At 40.6% G+C, this 18,924-nt stretch overlaps 1 protein-coding gene across 3 annotated transcripts in view; it reads left to right on the top strand.

Annotated features, from left to right (window-relative positions):
* Positions 1–8,456: 8,456 nt before the first annotated feature.
* The window catches only part of ABCA5 (ATP binding cassette subfamily A member 5), a 74,883-nt gene continuing 64,415 nt past the window's right edge, over positions 8,457–18,924 (top strand). The window contains exons 1-4 of one of the 3 annotated variants that reach the window (XM_066386734.1): positions 8,457–8,757; positions 11,007–11,097; positions 15,167–15,283; positions 16,281–16,485. In XM_066386734.1, coding sequence (XP_066242831.1) covers positions 15,182–15,283; positions 16,281–16,485 — 307 coding nt within the window. In that variant the 5' untranslated portion in view covers positions 8,457–8,757; positions 11,007–11,097; positions 15,167–15,181. Of the gene's footprint in view, positions 8,758–9,562; positions 9,582–11,006; positions 11,098–15,164; positions 15,284–16,280; positions 16,486–18,924 lie in introns of those variants that run through there. The other 2 variants (XM_066386733.1, XM_066386736.1) reach the window with 2 other exon arrangements.

Here is an 18,924-nt window from a genome sequence, read left to right as displayed (position 1 = left end):
CTCTGCCCCTCTGGGGCGTCGCTCTGTTGCATCCAGAGCCGTCCTAGTGCCTGAGGCAGAGGCCACAGAGCCATCCTCAGCACCCGGGCCATCTTTGCTCCAATGGAGCCTCGGCTGCAGGAGGGGAAGAGTGAGACGGAGAGGAAGGAGAGGGGGAGGGGTGGAGAAGCAGATGGGTGCTTCTCCTGTGTGCCCTGGCCGGGAATTGAACCCAGGACTACCGCACGCCAGGCTGATGCTCCACCACTGAGCCAACTGGCCAGGGCCTGATTGAGTTTTTAAACAAATAATTAGGTGGCCCTGGCTGGGTACATCAAGGCTGAGGGTTTGATTCCTGTTCAAGGCACATATGAGAATCAAACCCATGAATGCATAAATAAGTGAAGCAAGTTGATGTTTCAATCTCTCTCTTTCCATTCTTCTACCTCTCTAAAAATCAATCAATTAATAAGTTTTAGCAAGATATTCTCCAAATATTAATGTCCTTGAATCATTTTTCTGTTTGGAGAAACACAAAGAAAGAATATAATACTTGGAATTCTTTTAAATGTATCAAGAACAACAACAGTATCAGTAGTAGTAATAAAAGCCAAACTACAGCTACTTTCAGAAGTCATTTCCTTCTCCAACTTTCCACCAGTTATTAATTATTCATTTCCTTAGGCAATTTAATAACAATCTCAACCACATTTGAAATGATAGTTTGGAATTCTATTGTTAAAGATGTAGGATTCTTTTTCTACTTTCTCAGTCAAGCCTATGTTTTTTTACTTGTCTTGTCCTGTTCTAGAAAAAAGTACCAATTTGAATTCTTTCAAATTATACCTAGTTTAAACCTTGAATTTAGAAACCACATCACTCGCTTGTGATTTTTTAGCTTGTAGGAATGGCAAATGTTTAAAAACAAACAATAATAGTGTTTAATAGTAATAGATTGAAATAATGGTATATGGAATTTTTAATATAGTGATATCATACAAAATAATATACTGATAAGACATCAAAAAAATTGCCCTAACAGTTTAGAAACGTTGCTTTTAGTTTTGACTAAAATCTCCATGAGAAATCCATTAATAAAGCTTTGGTTACTGGCACATACAAAATCAACACAAATAGAATCTATTGTTCACTAACAGAAGGTTATGGTATAGGTTAGTGTTTAGGGTAGCAAGCCTGATTCTCTTTTTTTACATTAAACCCTCTCAAAATTTTGCTTCACTGTTTATTTTATTTCAGCTAGGCAACTTGTTAAATCTCAATCTATGATGTCTATGATCTATGTATTCCCATGTGATTTATTTGTCTAAGAATCTATTAATGAGATATGGGGATTTAGGTTGCCACCATGACAACCAAGCTGTACGGTTTGTTTGCTATTTCCTGGATACAGAGGCTCGTAAAGTAAAATCTCCCCTGTGGATGCTTATTTAATACATGGACCTGGTAACTATGGCAATGTAGATTAAGAGTACATGGCTAAATTGTCTACAAGGTACATGTGAGGTGATAAGCATCCCACACTCAAAGACAAAATATATCATGGCCAGTACATTACTCTGTGTAGTCATTTTATGAAAAGATCTTTTTTACTGTTCTTTCTGTTGTTATTCCTACAACCACATTGTCATTATAATTTTGTTACTCATTTCATGAGAAGAATTTAGTATTTTCCCTTCCTTTTTTAGGTAGATTTTGTTGCATTAGTGGACATTTTGTGGGGATAATAACAACAACAATATTTGCATACTCTTGTACATATGTTTTCTCATCAGTAGTGCTACTAACATTTACTGCACACTATGATGCATAAAACCTGGAAAGTTAAATTGGTGTGAGAAAAAGCTCTTAACCCCACATTACTTACAATGTAATTGAAGACAGCGTGTAAGTAAAACTATATGAACAAGATGGTAGCAGGTGTGAAGTGAGATCATTTTGTCTGGGAGAATGAGAGTTTTATAGAATAACTGGGTTTTGGTCAAGTTATCTTGAAGCAAGAGTAGAAGCATAAGCTGACAACACATGATAGAGAACATCACAAAGGTAAGAAACTCAGGAAACAATTGCCTTAAATAGTGATAAAAATGATGAGTCAACTTCTGACATTAAAGCAGGTTAAGGCTACTAGTCAGTAGTATAATTGGAGAAATGGAGTGAATGTATAATTAAGTAAGACATTTTTACCAAGTTTATCTTTGATCTACATTTATTTATTCGCCCACAAATTCTAAGCCATTAAGAATACATTCTGAGGCCCCGGCCGGTTGGCTCAATAGTAAAGCATCAGCCTGGCATGTGGAAGTCCTGGGTTCAATTCCCAGTCAGGCACAAAGAAGCACCTATCTGCTTCTCTACCCTTCCCCCTCTCTTTTCTCTATTTCTCTTTTCCCCTCCTGCAGCCAAGGCTTGATTGGAGCAAAGTTGGCCTGGGCGCTGAGGATGGCTCCATGGCCTCTGCCTCAGGCGCTAGAATGGCTCCAGTTGCAAAGGAGCAATGCCCCAGATGGGCCGAGCATCACCCCCTAGTGGGCATGCCTGGTGGATCCTGGTTGGGCGCATGCGGGAGTCTGTCTCTCTGCCTCCCTGCTTCTCATTTCAGAAAAAAAAAAAAAGAATACATTCTGATAATAATGTTGAGATAATGGAGTATGGAGCTAAGGGGGTACTTGGAGCAGTGAGAGGCCCACTCTGCAGAGTGCATGGTTTTCTAGTCACTTTACTATACATCTGAAACTGGTATAGAATGGTAGGGAATGTAAACTGGGGTTGAAAAAAATTTTTTTTAATAAATATAATGCAAAATTAAAAAATGCATTCTTCTGAATTTATAACAAAAATATTTTAGGTATTTCAAAAGAGAAAAGAATATGTCATGAATAATTTTTATTACTTGCCTCCTTCAGTATTCTGGTATAGTTTCTAGAACAGTCTGTTTCTCTTCCTCCAACTTCTACTACCAGATTTTTAATCATCATGGATTCTGCTAAATCTTTTTGTATTTCCTATTTAATCCATATTTGGTAGGATAAATAAAACCTAATTCCTTGATTTTATTTCTTTTGGAACTTAGCATTGAGACTGTTGGGGAGATCTGGCTTAAATTTGAACAGAAAAATAAAAATAAAATTTAAAAAAATACATGACATACATAGGCTTGACATTAATTTTAAAAAATTCTTTAGCCTGAGCTGGATAGCTCAGTTGATTAGAGCATTATCTGGAAGTGCAGAGATTGCAGATTCTATCCCCATTCTGGGCACATACAGGAATAAGTTAATGCCTCCCCCCTTTCTCTCTCTCTAAAGTCAATAAATAAAAATAAAAAAAAAAGATTCTTTAAGTTAAATTCCCCAAAGTAAAGAACTGTGCAAATAAATATGACTATACAGCCTTTTTCCTCCCTGTCCCCCTATTGTATCCTTCACATCCTCCCACCTCACCTGCCAAAATGAACAGCTTGGATGAGGAGAAGCAGTTGTACTTTGTCACCAACCTAAAGGAGCAAGCAATAGGTGAATATGAAGACCTTAGAGCAGAGAACCAGAAAACAAAGAGTGACAAAATTAGGCAAGATCAAGATGAAGTTGTTAGAAAACTGTAGGAATGTCAGAAAATTTCTCACATCGTTATAGAGGTAGTTGAATTTATGCAGAACTGTTTTGAAATAGAGATTTGTCAAAGTGCTGAAGCTTTGGCAACAAAGCTAAATAAAGAAAATAAGACATTGAAAAGAATCAACATTATATATGGTAAGGTGACCAATCGTCCTCCTTTAGAGAGGACAGTCCTTCTTTTGTAAGTTCCATCCTCCCTTGAAAAGTGTCCTCCTTTTGGATATTGGAAGATTAATCTATAAATGTCTGTATTCGATCAATGCAGAGTCGATCCATTGCGTGTGATGTGACATATTTGTATCTAAATGAGTACTTTTTTCTTACAATTACTATTAAAATTAATAGGCATATAAGCATAATTATAATATAAAATATTACAAATGTTTTTATTATGCATTTATCATTTTATAGTGTATTATTGTTGCAATAAATAAAATGTTTCTTTTATTTACAATATTGTTTTCAATTAATTTTTGTCCTATTTTTCTTCCTTCTTTTTTTTTTTTTTTTTGTATTTTTCTGAAGCTGGAAACGGGGAGAGACAGTCAGACAGACTCCCGCATGTGCCCAACCGGGATCCACCCAGCACGCCCACCAGGGGGCGACGCTCTGCCCACCAGGGGGTGATGCTCTGCCCCTCCGGGGCGTTGCTCTGTTGTGACCAGAGCCACTCTAGTGCCTGGGGCAGAGGCCAAGGAGCCATCCCCAGCGCCAGGGCCATCTTTGCTCCAATGGAGCCTTGGCTGCGCGAGGGGAAGAGAGAGACAGAGAGGAAGGAGAGGGGGAGGGGTGGAGAAGCAGATGGGTGCTTCTCCTGTGTGCCCTGGCCAGGAATCGAACCTGGGACTTCTGCACACCAGGCCGACACTCTACCACTGAGCCAACCGGCCAGGGCCTTGTCCTATGTTTCATTGTAAAAAAATTGGTCACCTTATACATGAACAACCTGAAACCTGATATAACAACTGAAGAGAAATATTGATGATGAAGATTCAGTTATGGACCCAGAGGTTACTGCTGAGAATTGTCTTAGTACAGTATCAGAAGCAAATCAAAGCCTGACCAGGTGGTGGTGCAGTGGATAGAGCGTCGGCCTGGGACACAGAGGACCCAGGTTTGAAACCCTAAGGTTGCCAGCTTGGGCACAGGCTCATCCAGCTTGAGTGTGGGCTCACCAGCTTGAGCATGGGATCATAGACTTGACCCCATGGTCACTGGCTTGAAGCCCAAAACTGGTTTGAGCAAGGTGTCACTGGCTCGGCTAAAATCCCTGATCAAGGCACATATGAGAACATATGAGGAAACAATCAATGAACAACTAAGGAGCTGCAACAAAGAACTGATGTTTCTCATCTCTCTCCCTTCCTGTCTGTTTGTCCCTCTCTCTTGACTCTCCCACATGCAAAAAAAAAAAAAAAAAAAAAAAAAAAAAAAGCAAATCAAAGAACTTTGAGATCATACTGTATCTGTTCAGAAGGAAAAGAAAATATCACCAATTGAACAGGAAAATCTGAAGTGCAAACTTACAGAAGTTATTGAAGAAGTATGTATCTTAGGCCAGCATGGCATTTTGGGACTGGCCCTGTTAAAAACTTGCCATTGGGAGCCGATGTCTGACATATGAACCAAGATCCAGTTTTAATCCCCTATTCTCCCCTCTTTTTCAGACAGATCAGGTATAGAAAATAAGATATTGAACATTCATATACCCACTACCTAGCTCAATAAATAAAACATTAAAGCAGCATCGAAGTGTTCCCTACTGTCCCTCATATTTCACTATGTAAGAACGGTATCTTGAATTTAAATCATACACATTATTGCTGCTGGTCAAGAAGTGTTTTACTTCTCCAATGGGTGGCGGGCTCAGTTGGGAAAGTTTATCCTATCCCCTTGTACCAACACAAGCATATATGATAAATGGTAGAATGGGTTCAAGTAGGTATTTGGAAAATCTTTTTCTTTTTTCTTTTGAATTATCTTTAAGAGCAGGAGTATATAATTGCCTTTCTTTGCACAAGGCTTCAAGAATCTGCCTTTGCAATCTTAATTTAACTTGTGTCAATGGTTCTCAGATTCTATAGCCCAGAGCTTCCCAATAGATGTGCTATAGCACCTTGATAGCCCTCAGTGGCTTACAAGATGCCAAGGTATTGATCCCTTCAGCAAGCAACCTCATCCAATTACCTCAGTTCCCATACACATACTGTCATTTTCTCAAGGGCCATAATGTGAAAGAGGTTGGGAAACTGCCCTCCAATTCTCCAGCCCCGGTTGCTTTTACTTATTGTGCCAAAACATCCTAATTGAATGAGGAAAAGGATGATATTTTTGAAATGGCATTCTTGTTGGACATTTTATACCAGTTACTAGCTGAAACCAGAAACAAAAATATAGCTTATACTAAAAGAACTCATCTCAGAAATTATCCGAAGTGCTGATGGAGTCAGAGTCCCTTTCAGGACCATTATCTTAGTTTCTTCCTTGAGTGTAACTATAGCAGAGAGACAGGAATCACATTTTGATGCATTCTATTCCTCATTTATGATTGATTATTGATGATTCTCTCCCTCTCACTTAGGGGGGTGATTGGGAGCCATTATTTTTAATGACTGTTTCAGTCATCTGAAAAATATAAAAAACAAAACAATGACCATATATATGCCTACTATCTAGCTTACTACATAAAATACTAAGGGAGGGTTGGAACCCTGGAGTCTTTCTGTCCTTAATTGCATTTCTACAAACAACCATATTTCAAACTTCAGTTTTATCATTGCAATGCAATGTAATTACATTTGTCTATAATACATAGCATTTCCACTCTTTTAAAATTATGTAACTATATCTGCCTTTTTTATTCCATGTAATACATATGAAATTTATCCGCTTTGATACTGTTATTGGAACAAGCCAGGGTTTGAGTTGTCCATTGCTGCTAATCAATCACAGAGATGGATCCAATTGGTATAAGAGTGTTTTTTATTCAAATGGACAGCAACCTGAGAAGGAAGGGAGCCTAGAATGCATTCAAATCCTGCCTTAATAGTCTTCACTGATTGACCAGTTAACATACTTTTGGGGAAGGTTAGGGACTTATTGAAGACACACAGTCATGCAGCAGCACACGGGAGGTGGGAGTCCAGTTTGCAGGAATGTCTCCCTGACAATTCTTCTGATGTTAGCACAAATCCAGTTAGCACAGGTCAATCACTGGTCTGTTTGGCAATCCATTTGGTGGTGCATTTGGAGGAAGAGCTGGGGCCTGGTGCTTCTGAGAGCCATTTGTGTCTCTGGGGACCATCTGCAAGGGCGACTGCCTGCTCTCCTAGGGAGACAAAGTTAAGATTTAAGAGTAGTGAAGAGTAGTGAACTAAGAGTCCTAATTATCTCTAGAGCCTTAACTGTTTTTGGGGTTTTTTTTTGACAGAGACAGAGAGAGTCAGAAGGGACAGATAGGGACAATCAGGAAGGGAGAGAGATGAGAAGCATTAATTCTTTGTTGTAGCTCTTTAGTTGTTCATTGATTGCATTCTCATATGTGCCTTTATGGGGGGGAGGGGAGTACAGCAGAGTGAATGACCCCTTGCTCAAGCCAGTGACCATGGGCTCAAGCTGGTGAGCCTGCGCTCAAGCCTGAGGGGCTTGCGCTCAAACCAGTGACCTCAGGGTTTCGAACTCGGGTCCTCCAGGTGTCCCAGTCCGACACTCTATCCACTATGCCACCACTTGGTCAGGTTAGAGCCTTAACTCTTTATAGAAAATTCTTTGACTAAACCCTTACAAGAAACTACTGTGATTTATCCCTCCTCTCCTAATCTTCTGGTTCCTCCTAGATGTTTGCTTATAAAGAGCCTTCCTAGGCCCTCCTGCAAAGACAAACTTCTCACCAAATTTCAAAGAGGAAGGCCAGGTAGTTATTAAGCAAGAATAGCAAGCAAATTAACTATTTCCTAACCCCAACAACACTCGTAGCTTTATATTCTTTTTGAAAAACTGTCTGTGATAGTCTCTTCTATTGACAGTCTCTATTTCAGAAACAAGTTTTGGAGGACTCTTATCATGTATTTTATTTAAGCTAAAAGTCACCCACATCGAAAGTATTTATTTAAAAAATTTATGTATGTTCTACTTAAGCCAAATAACAAAATTTAAAACAAATACCAAAATTGTAAAAAAAAAAAAAAAAAAAGAAAAAAAAATGTGACCATACAGAAATCTAGAGAGGAAAACCTGGAATGCTAGTGTTGGGGGTTTTTCTTTCCTTTACGGTAACTTTTGAAGAACAGTTATGTCACTTTAGATAATACAACTCAAAATACCAGTTTATGTTTTTAGCAAAAATACGTCTCAAGGGTATTATCCACTTCAGGTCGTTTATGAAATTCAGAATCTGCCACTTTCCCAGACTCTCAGGGGAACTTAAAGCATCCTCAACGTCCAGATGTCCCAGGTGGTTGTTGATGGTGCACCGAGGCCGCAGTCAGGAAAACGAGGTCACTACACTCCAGACACTGCGGAAGGGGCTGTGGCGTGAACCTGAATGCAGTCCCGGCGAGAACCGTTCAAACGCCGGGAAACAGAAAAGAACGGATTCTGAAAACGAGCGGTGACCCGGAGAAGCAGCTGCGGGGAGGGCCGCAGGTCAACATCGCACGGGATCAAACTCACGCCCGAGCTCCTGAATTCAAGCTGGTGGTTTGTGCCTGTGCCTCCCGGGGGAGCGCGGGGACGTCCCCGCAGCAGAGTTACGGGACGCAGGGCCGCCAGGACGCCAGAGCTCGGCGCGCGCATGCGGGCTCCGGGTCACAGCGCGCCCCGCCCCGTCGGAGCCCGGCCGCAGGAGTGCCGTGGGGTGCTCGCGGCGGAGCTGCGGGAGCGCGCGCGTCCGCGGCCCCGTCCGTGGGAGCCCCGCCCACAGGTGCATTCGGCGGGGGGCGGGGCCCGGCTTCCGGCGCCGGGCACCTCTCTCTCGGGAGCGCTGCCATTGCTGCGGCTCTGGGGCGCGCTGGGGCCCGCGGCGGGGACGCGCGTGCAGGGCCGCGCTCTCACGGACTTCTCGCAGCTCTGTCACCCGAGCGGTCTCTACAGACCTAGAGCGTCCCGGGCGTGACTACGCTGCGGCCCCGGCCCCGGCTCCGAGGTGAGGACGGCGCTCAGGGCAGCGATGTGCGAGGCTCAGCCGGGGGACACCGTCCATGGGTGATGGAGGGGTCAAGCCCAGCGGCCGCAGGCAGCGGCGGGAGGGCCAGCTCGACTGTTGGAGGCGTGCAGGCTGCGAGCATCGGGCGGAGGCCGCGCGCTGAGCGGCCCCGGGACCCGCGAGCAGCCGTGGCGACCGCGAGGCCGCGTCCCACCGGACGCGGTGGTGTCCCCCCGGGGCGTCGTGGGGGGCGGGCGATGCGGGGAGGTCCGTTTGCCTGCGCGCGGCTGCCCCTTCGGGAGTCTGCTCGCCTTCCTAGGGGCGCGTGTCTCTCGGGGCCGTGCCTGCTGGTGGGGGAGGGAGTGCGCGCGTCCCAGGACAGGATTTAGGGCGAAATACTCCGATTCCTATAGAGGAAAACTCTAGGCTAGCAAACATTTCACGCCTACAGGAAAGCATGGGGCTCGGTACGAGGCGATAGCAGCCCGAGGAGGGTCCATCCCGGCTCCTGCCACTTAGGTGTACATTTTATTTTTTTAAAAAAACTTATTGTATTGATTTTAGAAAGAAAGAGAGGGCGGGAGAGAGAGGGAAGAAAGGGACATTGATCCGTTCCCGTATGCGCCGTGACCGGGATCGAACCGGCAACCTCCGCGCTTCGGGAGGATGCTCTGGCCTGCCGAGCCGTCCGGCGGGGGCCGGTGTCCATCTTAAATACGTGAAGCCTTAAAGAAGGAAGGTGGTCCTGTTTGCTCTGCTTCCCGGCTGTTCCGAGGGGACTGAAGGGGAGGAGGGGCGATGCTGCTCTCGCAGCTGGGAGCCAGGTTCGGTGTTCATATCCATTTATGGCGACAGCCGCCCCGGGAGGTGGGGTGTTGCTCCCTGGGTGCAGCCGCGGAGGAGGGCGGTAAGGCGCTCGGGAAGGGCGCGGACAGCTGCAAGGGAGAGCCGGGCTGAGCTTGTCCCCCGCGGACGCCACGCTCCGCAGCTGGTTCTTGGTACTGCTTGTCCGCCCGGGGAGCGCTGTGCCGGATGCTTAGGGGGAGACTCCGTAAGGGAGCACGGCGTCAGGGCAGGTCGGGCTCCTGGGGGCCTTGGGGTTCCAATCTCACCAACAAGGCGCTCCTCCTTGAGGAGGGGCTGTTTTAATCGTGTTTGCCTGCGCGCAGGGTTTCCTATAGGGACCTCGTACGTCCGAGGAAAAACAAACAGCTGTTCATTTCCACATTGTTTGAGGGCGTCTCATGATAGACGCTAAACTGTGTGCCGAGATAAAGACAGCCCTGGTGTTTGAGATGGTCTCATGGAAAGCGTTTTGTAACGTTTTACTAAATGGTCCTCTTCACTGGTGTGTGAATTGATGGGATTTACATAGATTGAAGCGCAAGCTTTGAGGGTCCATTTAAGAAGAGGTGTTGGATAACTTCTCAGGGAGCGTTGATTTGTTCCGTTCCCATTCAACAAGGAGGACTGCGGTAAAACTTAGGTTGAATCATATGGGTAAATTACTGTTTTGTTGTGTCATTACACGACCTTCAGTAAGTTTTGAAATAGTGGAGAAGAGAGCACTTATTCTTCCCAGTTAAGTTACAAGGCTTGATTTTTATGTTGCTTTTATTGGTTGAGAAGCCATGTGGGCAGGCTTTCTTTTAAAGTCATCTGCCAAGTATGTTCTTAATCTCTTCCTGAAAATTAATGTTAAAAGTACAGGGTGGGGCAGAATTAGGTTTACAGTTGTTCGTAAAATAATAGAACAATTAATAAATAATACAAGAATAAACTTTTGTATACTCACAACTGTAACCCTACTTTTACCCCGTTAGTACCAGATTCCATTTAAGCTTTTATGGCTCAGCGTTCTAGTGAACACAGTCTTCAGTTTAGAACTGAAATAGCACGTTGTTGAAATACAACATTACATTCGGCACAGCTGTGTACCTACATATATACAGGTAGGTGGGTAAAAGGGAGAATGGGGCGTTCTGGAAATTTCTGATAGTTTCAGTTTTCTCAGTGAAGGAATCAGATCGTATAATCCCAGGGTGATGCTGCAGGTGGACCCTTGGGAGGGCTAGGGATTTGGGAGAGCGAGTGCACTAGTGAAATACACAATTGCCAAGCAATTGAACAATCACACATAGGTATGAAAAGCCCAGTAGAGGAAATATGGGTGCACAAGATAGAGTGTCTAATTTGATTTTGCACATACTAGGTACTTCACAACCCATTTCTGTTGCCTGTCTTCACAGTGTTGTCTGGAGCAGATACCTGCACCCTTTGTCCTAATTCACGTTGCTGGTGCCTCTGACATGTTGCAGGTATACTTATTCTTTATGCAAGGTAAGCCCTTTTGGGAGTCTAGCTTTTCCATTCTTTTTTCTCTGCCTGGAATTTCCATTCCAGTCTTTTACAAGCTCTTTCCCCCAGTTGCACTTATCACATGAAATTTTGTCTATCTGTAAAGTCAGTACTAACAGTGTTTAACTTATTTTTGTCATTATGCTTAGTGCGTAAATCTCTCAGTAAATGTTAAATGAATGTGCCACTTTTATTCTTTCTTATTCCTTTAATCTATAACAGGGGTCAGTAGACTTTTTCTGTAAAGAGCCAGATAGTAAATATTTTAGGTTTTTCACCATCTGGTCTCTGTTTCAGTTACTTAGCTCTGCTGTTGTAGCACAAAAACAGCTGTAGACAATACAGAAATGAGTGAGCATGGCTGTATTCCAATAACATTTTATTTATGGATGTGAAATTTGAATTTCATATCATTTTAACTGTTAGGTTGGGTTCAGGGCTCCTTTAAATCCAGTGCCCCTTTAAATTCAAATTATCCTCACCCAACTTCCCACTAGGGCAACTTCTTTATTAAGGATCTCCCTTACCCGACCTCCCCCTCCCCGTAAGCAGCTACCCCTCAACCCTGGCACCGTTCTAGGAAACATCCTTGGGACAAAGCCATCCGGAGGGACATGAGGGTTGGGAAAGGGAGACAGTCTGTGATCAAGGCAACAAACTGAGATATGCTAATCTGAGCATGTCCAGGTGCACCCAACCCCATGCGAGCAAATGCCTGCAGCAACCCCTGTATCAGACACCCGCTTCCTTCAGCTCTCCACTGGTGCCACTAGGGTCTCAGCTCATCTGTTTTACAGATGTGGAAATAAACTTCTGATGCATATAAAACTCATCGGGCTGTGCATCCCTCCTTAGGCAGACCTAACGTTAACATGTCACAAAATATTTATTGATTCCCCTCCCCTCAGCTATTAAAAAATGTGAAAAAACACTCTTAACTTGGCTGTACAGAACAGTCTGAATTTAGCCACCACCTCCTCCTCTGTGATTTGCAGACCGTTGAATTATAGGCACTCTCAGCAGGCCTCAATAAAATAATTTGTAGGAAGGTGATACTGGTTATATTACTACCATTGGGATAGCAAAGCAAAGATAAGTATAGCAGTCTTTTTTGTCAAGGATCTCATGGTCAAATTCAAGATTAAAACATGTAAACAAATAAATAATGATAGGGTTTGGTGACTACAATTACAGTTTATTTACTGGATATAGGTGTGGACCGAAGGAGTGGTCCTGAGCTTTGCTTGGGTGGACCAGAAGTAATCTCTGATAGTCATCTGTTGGAGATAGGGAACATTTTCAGCTGAGAGCTTTTCTTTTTTTAAAGATTAAAAAAAATTTTTTTTTAATTCATTTTAGAGAGGAGAGAGACAGAGAGGGAGAGAGAGATGAGAGAGAGACAGAGAGAGAAGGTGGGGAGGAGCTGGAGGCATCAACTCCCATATGTGCCTTGACCAGGCAAGCCCAGGGTTTCGAACCGGCGACCTCAGCATTTCCAGGTCGACGTTTTATCCACTGCGCCACCACAGGGAAGGCTGAGAGCTTTTCTGAGAATCTTTAAAACTTGCTAAGGTGATTTTACCAGGTTGTTATGAACATCAGGATGATTCAGTTTCTATATTTTATAGGATATCTGAATTCATGTTTCTCGGAAATAAAACATTCTGAGAAGTAAAAAATAATACATTACAGAGGATTTTTTCTAACAATTATTTCTAAAGGTCTTATACATTTTGTATTGTTTTGAGGAAGCTGAAATATGTTTCATAGCATGTTAATGTAATAATATTTCTTTAATAAATAAATAAAATTTTGATAGTGAATTTCAGATTATGTAACTTCTAGTCTTTAAGTCAATTATTAATACATTAGAAAAGAATGGTGGGCTTTAGTGGGCTTTCAGTTTTCTTGCATTTATTAAATTTAGTATGAACTATTTTATCTAGGAAAATATTCATCTAGGAATGTTAAATATTTGATTTAATAGCTTTAATTATGTTAGGTGTTTAAAACTTACCTAATTTTTATTTTAAGCTGTATAGTAAACTTAATGAATTCCCAGATATGCTGTGAAGCAGGGGAAAGTAACTTCAATTTTTAAAAAATTTTGTACCCTTATTTCTGTGTCTTTGTCATTGCTCTTCAGTGGTTTAGAATTCGGTTTGTTAAAGAGTTTAAAGGTAAACTTTTGAGTCTGAGCTATCTCAAGTATTATAAGTTTTCCAAAAATTATGATAGGTTAAATTATGCCATTGGAAGTTGTATTGTATTTCAACTGTCAGTTTGTACTTGCAAGAATCATCTAACATATGTTGCAAAAGAGAAGGTCTAATATAGGTTGGCTACTCAAAAAGCTGCTCTTTAATGTTGTGTGGTCCTCTCCACCATTTTCAACTCTACTGTGTGCTTGAGTTCACTAGTGAGCAGACTCCTGGATATTGTCTGCATATGTGGGGCAGGCCAGGCATCCTTTCTTGCCTTTTCCTTTTATTCTTTTGAACACCCCCACTTGTTAGAGCACTTTAAAGAAAAGTAAATGTATTTATTGATTTGAGAGAGAGAGGAATGGGGGAGAGAGAGGGAGAGAAACATCAGCCTGCTGCTCCACTTATTTATGTATACATGGGTTGACTCTTCATGTGCCCCAATTGCAGATCAAACCCACAAAGTTGGTGAATCAGGATGATACTCCCACCGACTGAGCTGTCTGGCCAGAGCACTGGAACACTTTCTATTCATAAATAGCTTTAAAGTTTTTGTCAAATAATTCCAAAATCTTGGCATTTGGCTTCTGTTGATTCCTACTTCTTAAAAGAGGTGATATTTTCCACATGCTTAATTTGCTAAGTAATTTTGGATTGTATGAGACTTGGAGTTTTGTTTTAACCCTATGGAGAGTGTTGATATTTTCTTTTAGCCTGCTATCAAGCTGGTTAGGTTCAGGTTGCAGGTTTCTACCCACACTCTTTAGGCTGTGGTTCTAATTTCAGTTGTTTTCAAAAGCCTTTGCAATGCAGTCTGGATCTGACCTGTGTGTGCCACAGGACACATAGTTGACAGGTCTGTATCTGGGCAGTGGTCTGACATCTCTTCAGTTCTTCAAGTCTGTGGTACCCAGAATAGAATTAGATCCATGTATGCCCACTTTGGGGGTTAGGCCAGGAGTTAATAAATAACTTGACTGTATTTCTTTCCTGAGCTCTTTTTTATTTGCTCTCCCTGCTACTATCCTCTTTTCCATTCTCCAGCTAATTTTTTTGCATCATTGGGTTACACACTTCTGCAGCCACATCCACTGCACCCAGGGCCGGGTAGCAGGAAGTAGAGAGGAAAGCAGTGGGGTTTGGCTCCACTCTTTTGGAACCATAGCTCCACTTAATGGAGAGAAAGGTTTCCCTGCCTCAGCGTTTTGGCTGTATTAAACTTTTTAAAATTAGATTTTACTATTCATTTTTGGAGAGAGAGGAGAGAGGAGAGAGAGAGAGAGAGAGAGAGAGAGAGAGAGAGAGAGAGAGAGAGAGAGAGAGAGAAGGGGGAGGAACAAGAAGCATCAACTCCCATATGTGCCTTGACCAGGCAAGCCCAGGGTTTCGACCCGTGGACCTCAGTTTTCCAGGTTGACACTTTATCCACTGTGCCACCACAGGTCAGGCATTGGCTGTATTAAACTTTAGTTATTGCAGTTTGACACTACTATTGTAGGATTATTTGGAGACAGGGACACAAGAAAAAGTAGAAAAGAAATAAAGGTTGATGTCCTGGTGCCTACTTCCAGTACATGCCAGAGAAGAAGTGGTAAGCTCACTTTGGTCATGTGGCAGTTATAATTCTAGTTCCCTCTTGTTTCCTATGCCACTGTTTGCTTTCCAGGGTCTTTAAATTGCGTTCCATGCATGCTCTCCAGGTAGGAGAGACAGCTTGGAGTATGCCTAAATCCACTTAGCCTGAGACAGAGACATCTGTCTGTTTTGCCATTAAAAATGGCATGTTCTTAACTGTGTGGTTTCAGTTTTTATTTTGTTTTTAAACTTCCCTCCCCCACTCTTAACAGACTGATCCTGAAAACATGGCTACTGCAATTAGGGAGGTGGGAGTCTGGAGACAGACCAGAACACTCCTACTAAAGAATTACCTAATTAAATGCAGGACTAAAAAAAGTAGTGTTCAGGTAAGTTAAATATTTTTCTTATGCCTTGTTGCGGTTTATTCTGTGTTCCATCTTTAAGAGGTGTTTATTTTGCTGGATACATTTTTATTAATGTTACATTTTTAGGTTTCTTTAATTTGCTTGTGAAATAAAATAGCCACAATAAAGTACCTAAATTATCTATTTTATAAATGTTAAAAATTCTAATGACTCCTAAATTTAATTAATTTCTGATTTCAGTGCTTGATTTTGAAATTTAAGCTATGGATTTTCTAACTTTCATGGCATGAAAAATAAATCGAACAGACAACTTTGTGGAACATTATTTCACAGTTGATTCCCCGTAACCTCCCATCTTTTGCACTCCGGATTGAATTGCCTAACATTACCATAACGATGTCATATATTTGTTTAAAGTAATGTTTTAAAGCATACATTACTTTAAAAGGCAAAAGAAAGAACTCTGGCTAACCAGTTAATAATAATTTTAAAGGATGAAAATATGTTTATCTTCTTATGAAACGAGCAGAACAATTAAATAAAAAAGATGAAATAGTATATAGCTAGTTCATCCCTATTAAAGTGGACTATTGAATTTAACTGAGTGTAGTTTTAGAAATAGAAATTTAGGTATAATTAAAACATGAGTTTTATTTTAGAATTAAAAACATTTTTATGGTGATCCCTACTAGGGATATTTGGTAAGTTATTTAAATAAAGTTATATATGAGTAAATATATTAGTAATCTAAGGTGTTTAAATACATTTCTCTTTTAATTTATTATGAGACTTGAATTTTAAAATATTACAGTAAAACTTAATGTCAAGGAAAATTAATATGCTTGTTGGGTTAGGTGAGGTGCTCAATACAAGATTTCTTTTAGGATAAAATTGCTTTTACTTTTTGCACTGAAGAACCAAATTTCTCATGTTTTTTATTAGTAGTAATTATATTATTTGCATAGAAATCTTGATGAACTTATTATACTTCATAATCATTTTGTTTCCTTTATTATAGGAAATTCTTTTTCCACTATTTTTTTTATTTTGGTTAATATTAATTAGCATGATGCATCCAAATAAGAAATATGAAGAAGTGCCTGATATGGAACTTAAATCTATGGACAAATCTATTCTCTCTAATCTAATTCTTGGATATACTCCAGCAACTAATATTACAAGAAACATCATGCAAAAGGTTTCTACTGATCACCTTTCTGATGGTATTATGAGCTTATATATGTATTCTATATGTTACAGAAAACCTCTTCAGCATTTTTCTGCTTGCTTTATTGCATAACTAACGTGTTTTTTTTTTTTAATTTGGTTGATTTTAGAGGTACAGAAGAGGAAGGGAGAGAGAGAGAGAAGCATTCATTTGTTATTCTACTTAGTTGTGTGTTGTTTGTTTGCTTCCCATATGTGCCCTGACCAGGTGTTGAACCTGTAACCTTGGTGTTTTGGGACAATACTAACTGGGCTAACTGGCCATGGTCTAGTAAATACAGTCTTAACACTTAGAGACATGCCCCTTCACCAAAGCATAGCTATATAACTAAATCAAATGATTAAAATAATTTGATTCTTTTCCTTTATTTTTTTTTTTTGGTGAAGTTTTTATTTATATTCTTGGTAATAGGAAACATTTTTTATGTTTTAATTGTTTATATTTAATTCTTAGGCCATTTATTAAATAAGTATATTTCTACAGAGTAAGAAATTTGAAGGGAAATTTCATTTTGATTCTGTCTCATGTAATAATTAAGCTGTAAATATAGGATCATGATTATAAAGCAGTATTCTTTTCAGATTGCTCTTCTCATTTCTGGAGGTGTATAGTGTGAACTGAAGAAGTACCTAGCTTGGAGACTTTGTGGCGAAGTACCGAAGCCTTGTTTCTCAGTTTGTACTTGTCACATGGAAATGGACTAGAGAGTTGAGCAAGCAGTGAGGTACTAATGAGTCTGAAGTGGCTGCGAGAGAGCTTAAGGCCGAAGCTGCAGAAAGTGATAGAAGTGTTCATACTGTGAGGATTGATTCAATGACATGCTGAGTTGTAAATAATAACCAATTCACATGTCTTATGTAGGATAGTTATAATTAACTTCTAGTGTTACCACATTTTTAGATGGTGTATCATTGAATAGAAGATGTTGATACAATCAGGAGTCAACTTTTCTCTCATTGGTTTCTTTCTGGCTTATTGCTATTTAATATTTTTATCAAATACATATCCTATTAGTATATAACTTGTTTGTTGATTTATCATGTTAAGGACAAGTAGCATGGATAACCATAAGAATTTAGCATGCCAGCTCAAAAAATTGATCAGAAATGTTGAGAACAAAATTCACTGGTAAGTCTTAAGTAGGGGAAAAACTTATATGCCAAAGAAATTCAAGTCAATGTATATTAACTTAGATGCCAAAATAATAGAAACATATACAGATTTTTGAAAGTTCTATCTTCTTAAAAGAATTATTTGAAAGTGGGATATACATACTTACATATATGGTAACGTGACTGACAGGAAGTTGAACTGACATCCTTTTTCACATCAATCCTGTAGTTGCACATCCACCTTAAAGGTCTGGAAAATCATGATGATTAACATTTAAGTAATACTTTATAATTTACAAGGCATTTTCATATTTGTGACTACATTTGATCTTAACAATGCAGTATAATCAGGTAGTTACTGTTGATGAGGATACTAAAGTTTGGAGAACTGTTTATCTGTGCTTTCACAGCTAATAAGTAATAGAGTTAAATACTAATCATATTTTCTTACCATTTCACCACATGTGCTAAAGCTTCTGGACTGAAAACTATATACAGTTGCTTGTAAATATATAAAACCTCAAGAAAATATTAAAAAAATTAGGATTTTCCTGATGTGAAAGGAGCTGAATGATGACTGTGGTATTTTCTCAAGAAGAATTTTTTTTTTTAAGAGAGAAATGGGGAGAGGAGAAGCAGGAAACATCAACACATAGTAGTAGCTTCTTGTATGTGCCTTTACTGGGCAAGCCCCGGGGTTTTGAACTAGCAACCTCAGAATTCCAGGTTGGCGCTTTATCCACTGTGCCACTCCAGGTTGGACAAGAGAAGAAATATATATATATATAATATATATTTTTACAGAGACAGAGTCAGAGAGTGGGACAGACAGGAAGGAAGAGAGATGAGAAGCATCAGTTCTTTGTTGCAGCATCTTATTTCATTGATTTCTTTCTCATGTGCCTTGACGAGGGGGGGAGGGCTACAGTGGAGCGAGTGACCCCTTGTTCAAGCCAATGACCTTGAGCTTCAAGCCAGTAACCTTGGGTTTAAGCTAGTGACCATGGGTCATGTCTGTAATCCCACACTCAAGCCAGTGACCCTGTGCTCAAGATCATTAGCCTGCACTCAAGCTCTTTAGCCCGCACTCAAGCCAGACACTTTGATGTTTCGAACCTGTGGCCTCTGCACCCCAGTCTGATGCTCTATCTCTTGCCACCGCCTGGTCAGGCAAGAGAAGAAATATTTGAAAATAAGATACAACTTGTTTATCAAGGAGTTATTTGTAGTTTTACTTGGAGATAGATAAGTAAATTCCACGTAATACATACAAATTGTATACTCTTATCATTCTAGTAACTTAAGTATTACACTGACATAAT

The sequence above is a fragment of the Saccopteryx leptura genome, chromosome 5 (assembly GCF_036850995.1).
Source record: "Saccopteryx leptura isolate mSacLep1 chromosome 5, mSacLep1_pri_phased_curated, whole genome shotgun sequence".
In the NCBI taxonomy this organism is placed as follows: domain Eukaryota; kingdom Metazoa; phylum Chordata; class Mammalia; order Chiroptera; family Emballonuridae; genus Saccopteryx; species Saccopteryx leptura.
Note: the sequence above shows the minus strand (reverse complement) of the source record. Positions and strands in the feature narration are given on the sequence as shown.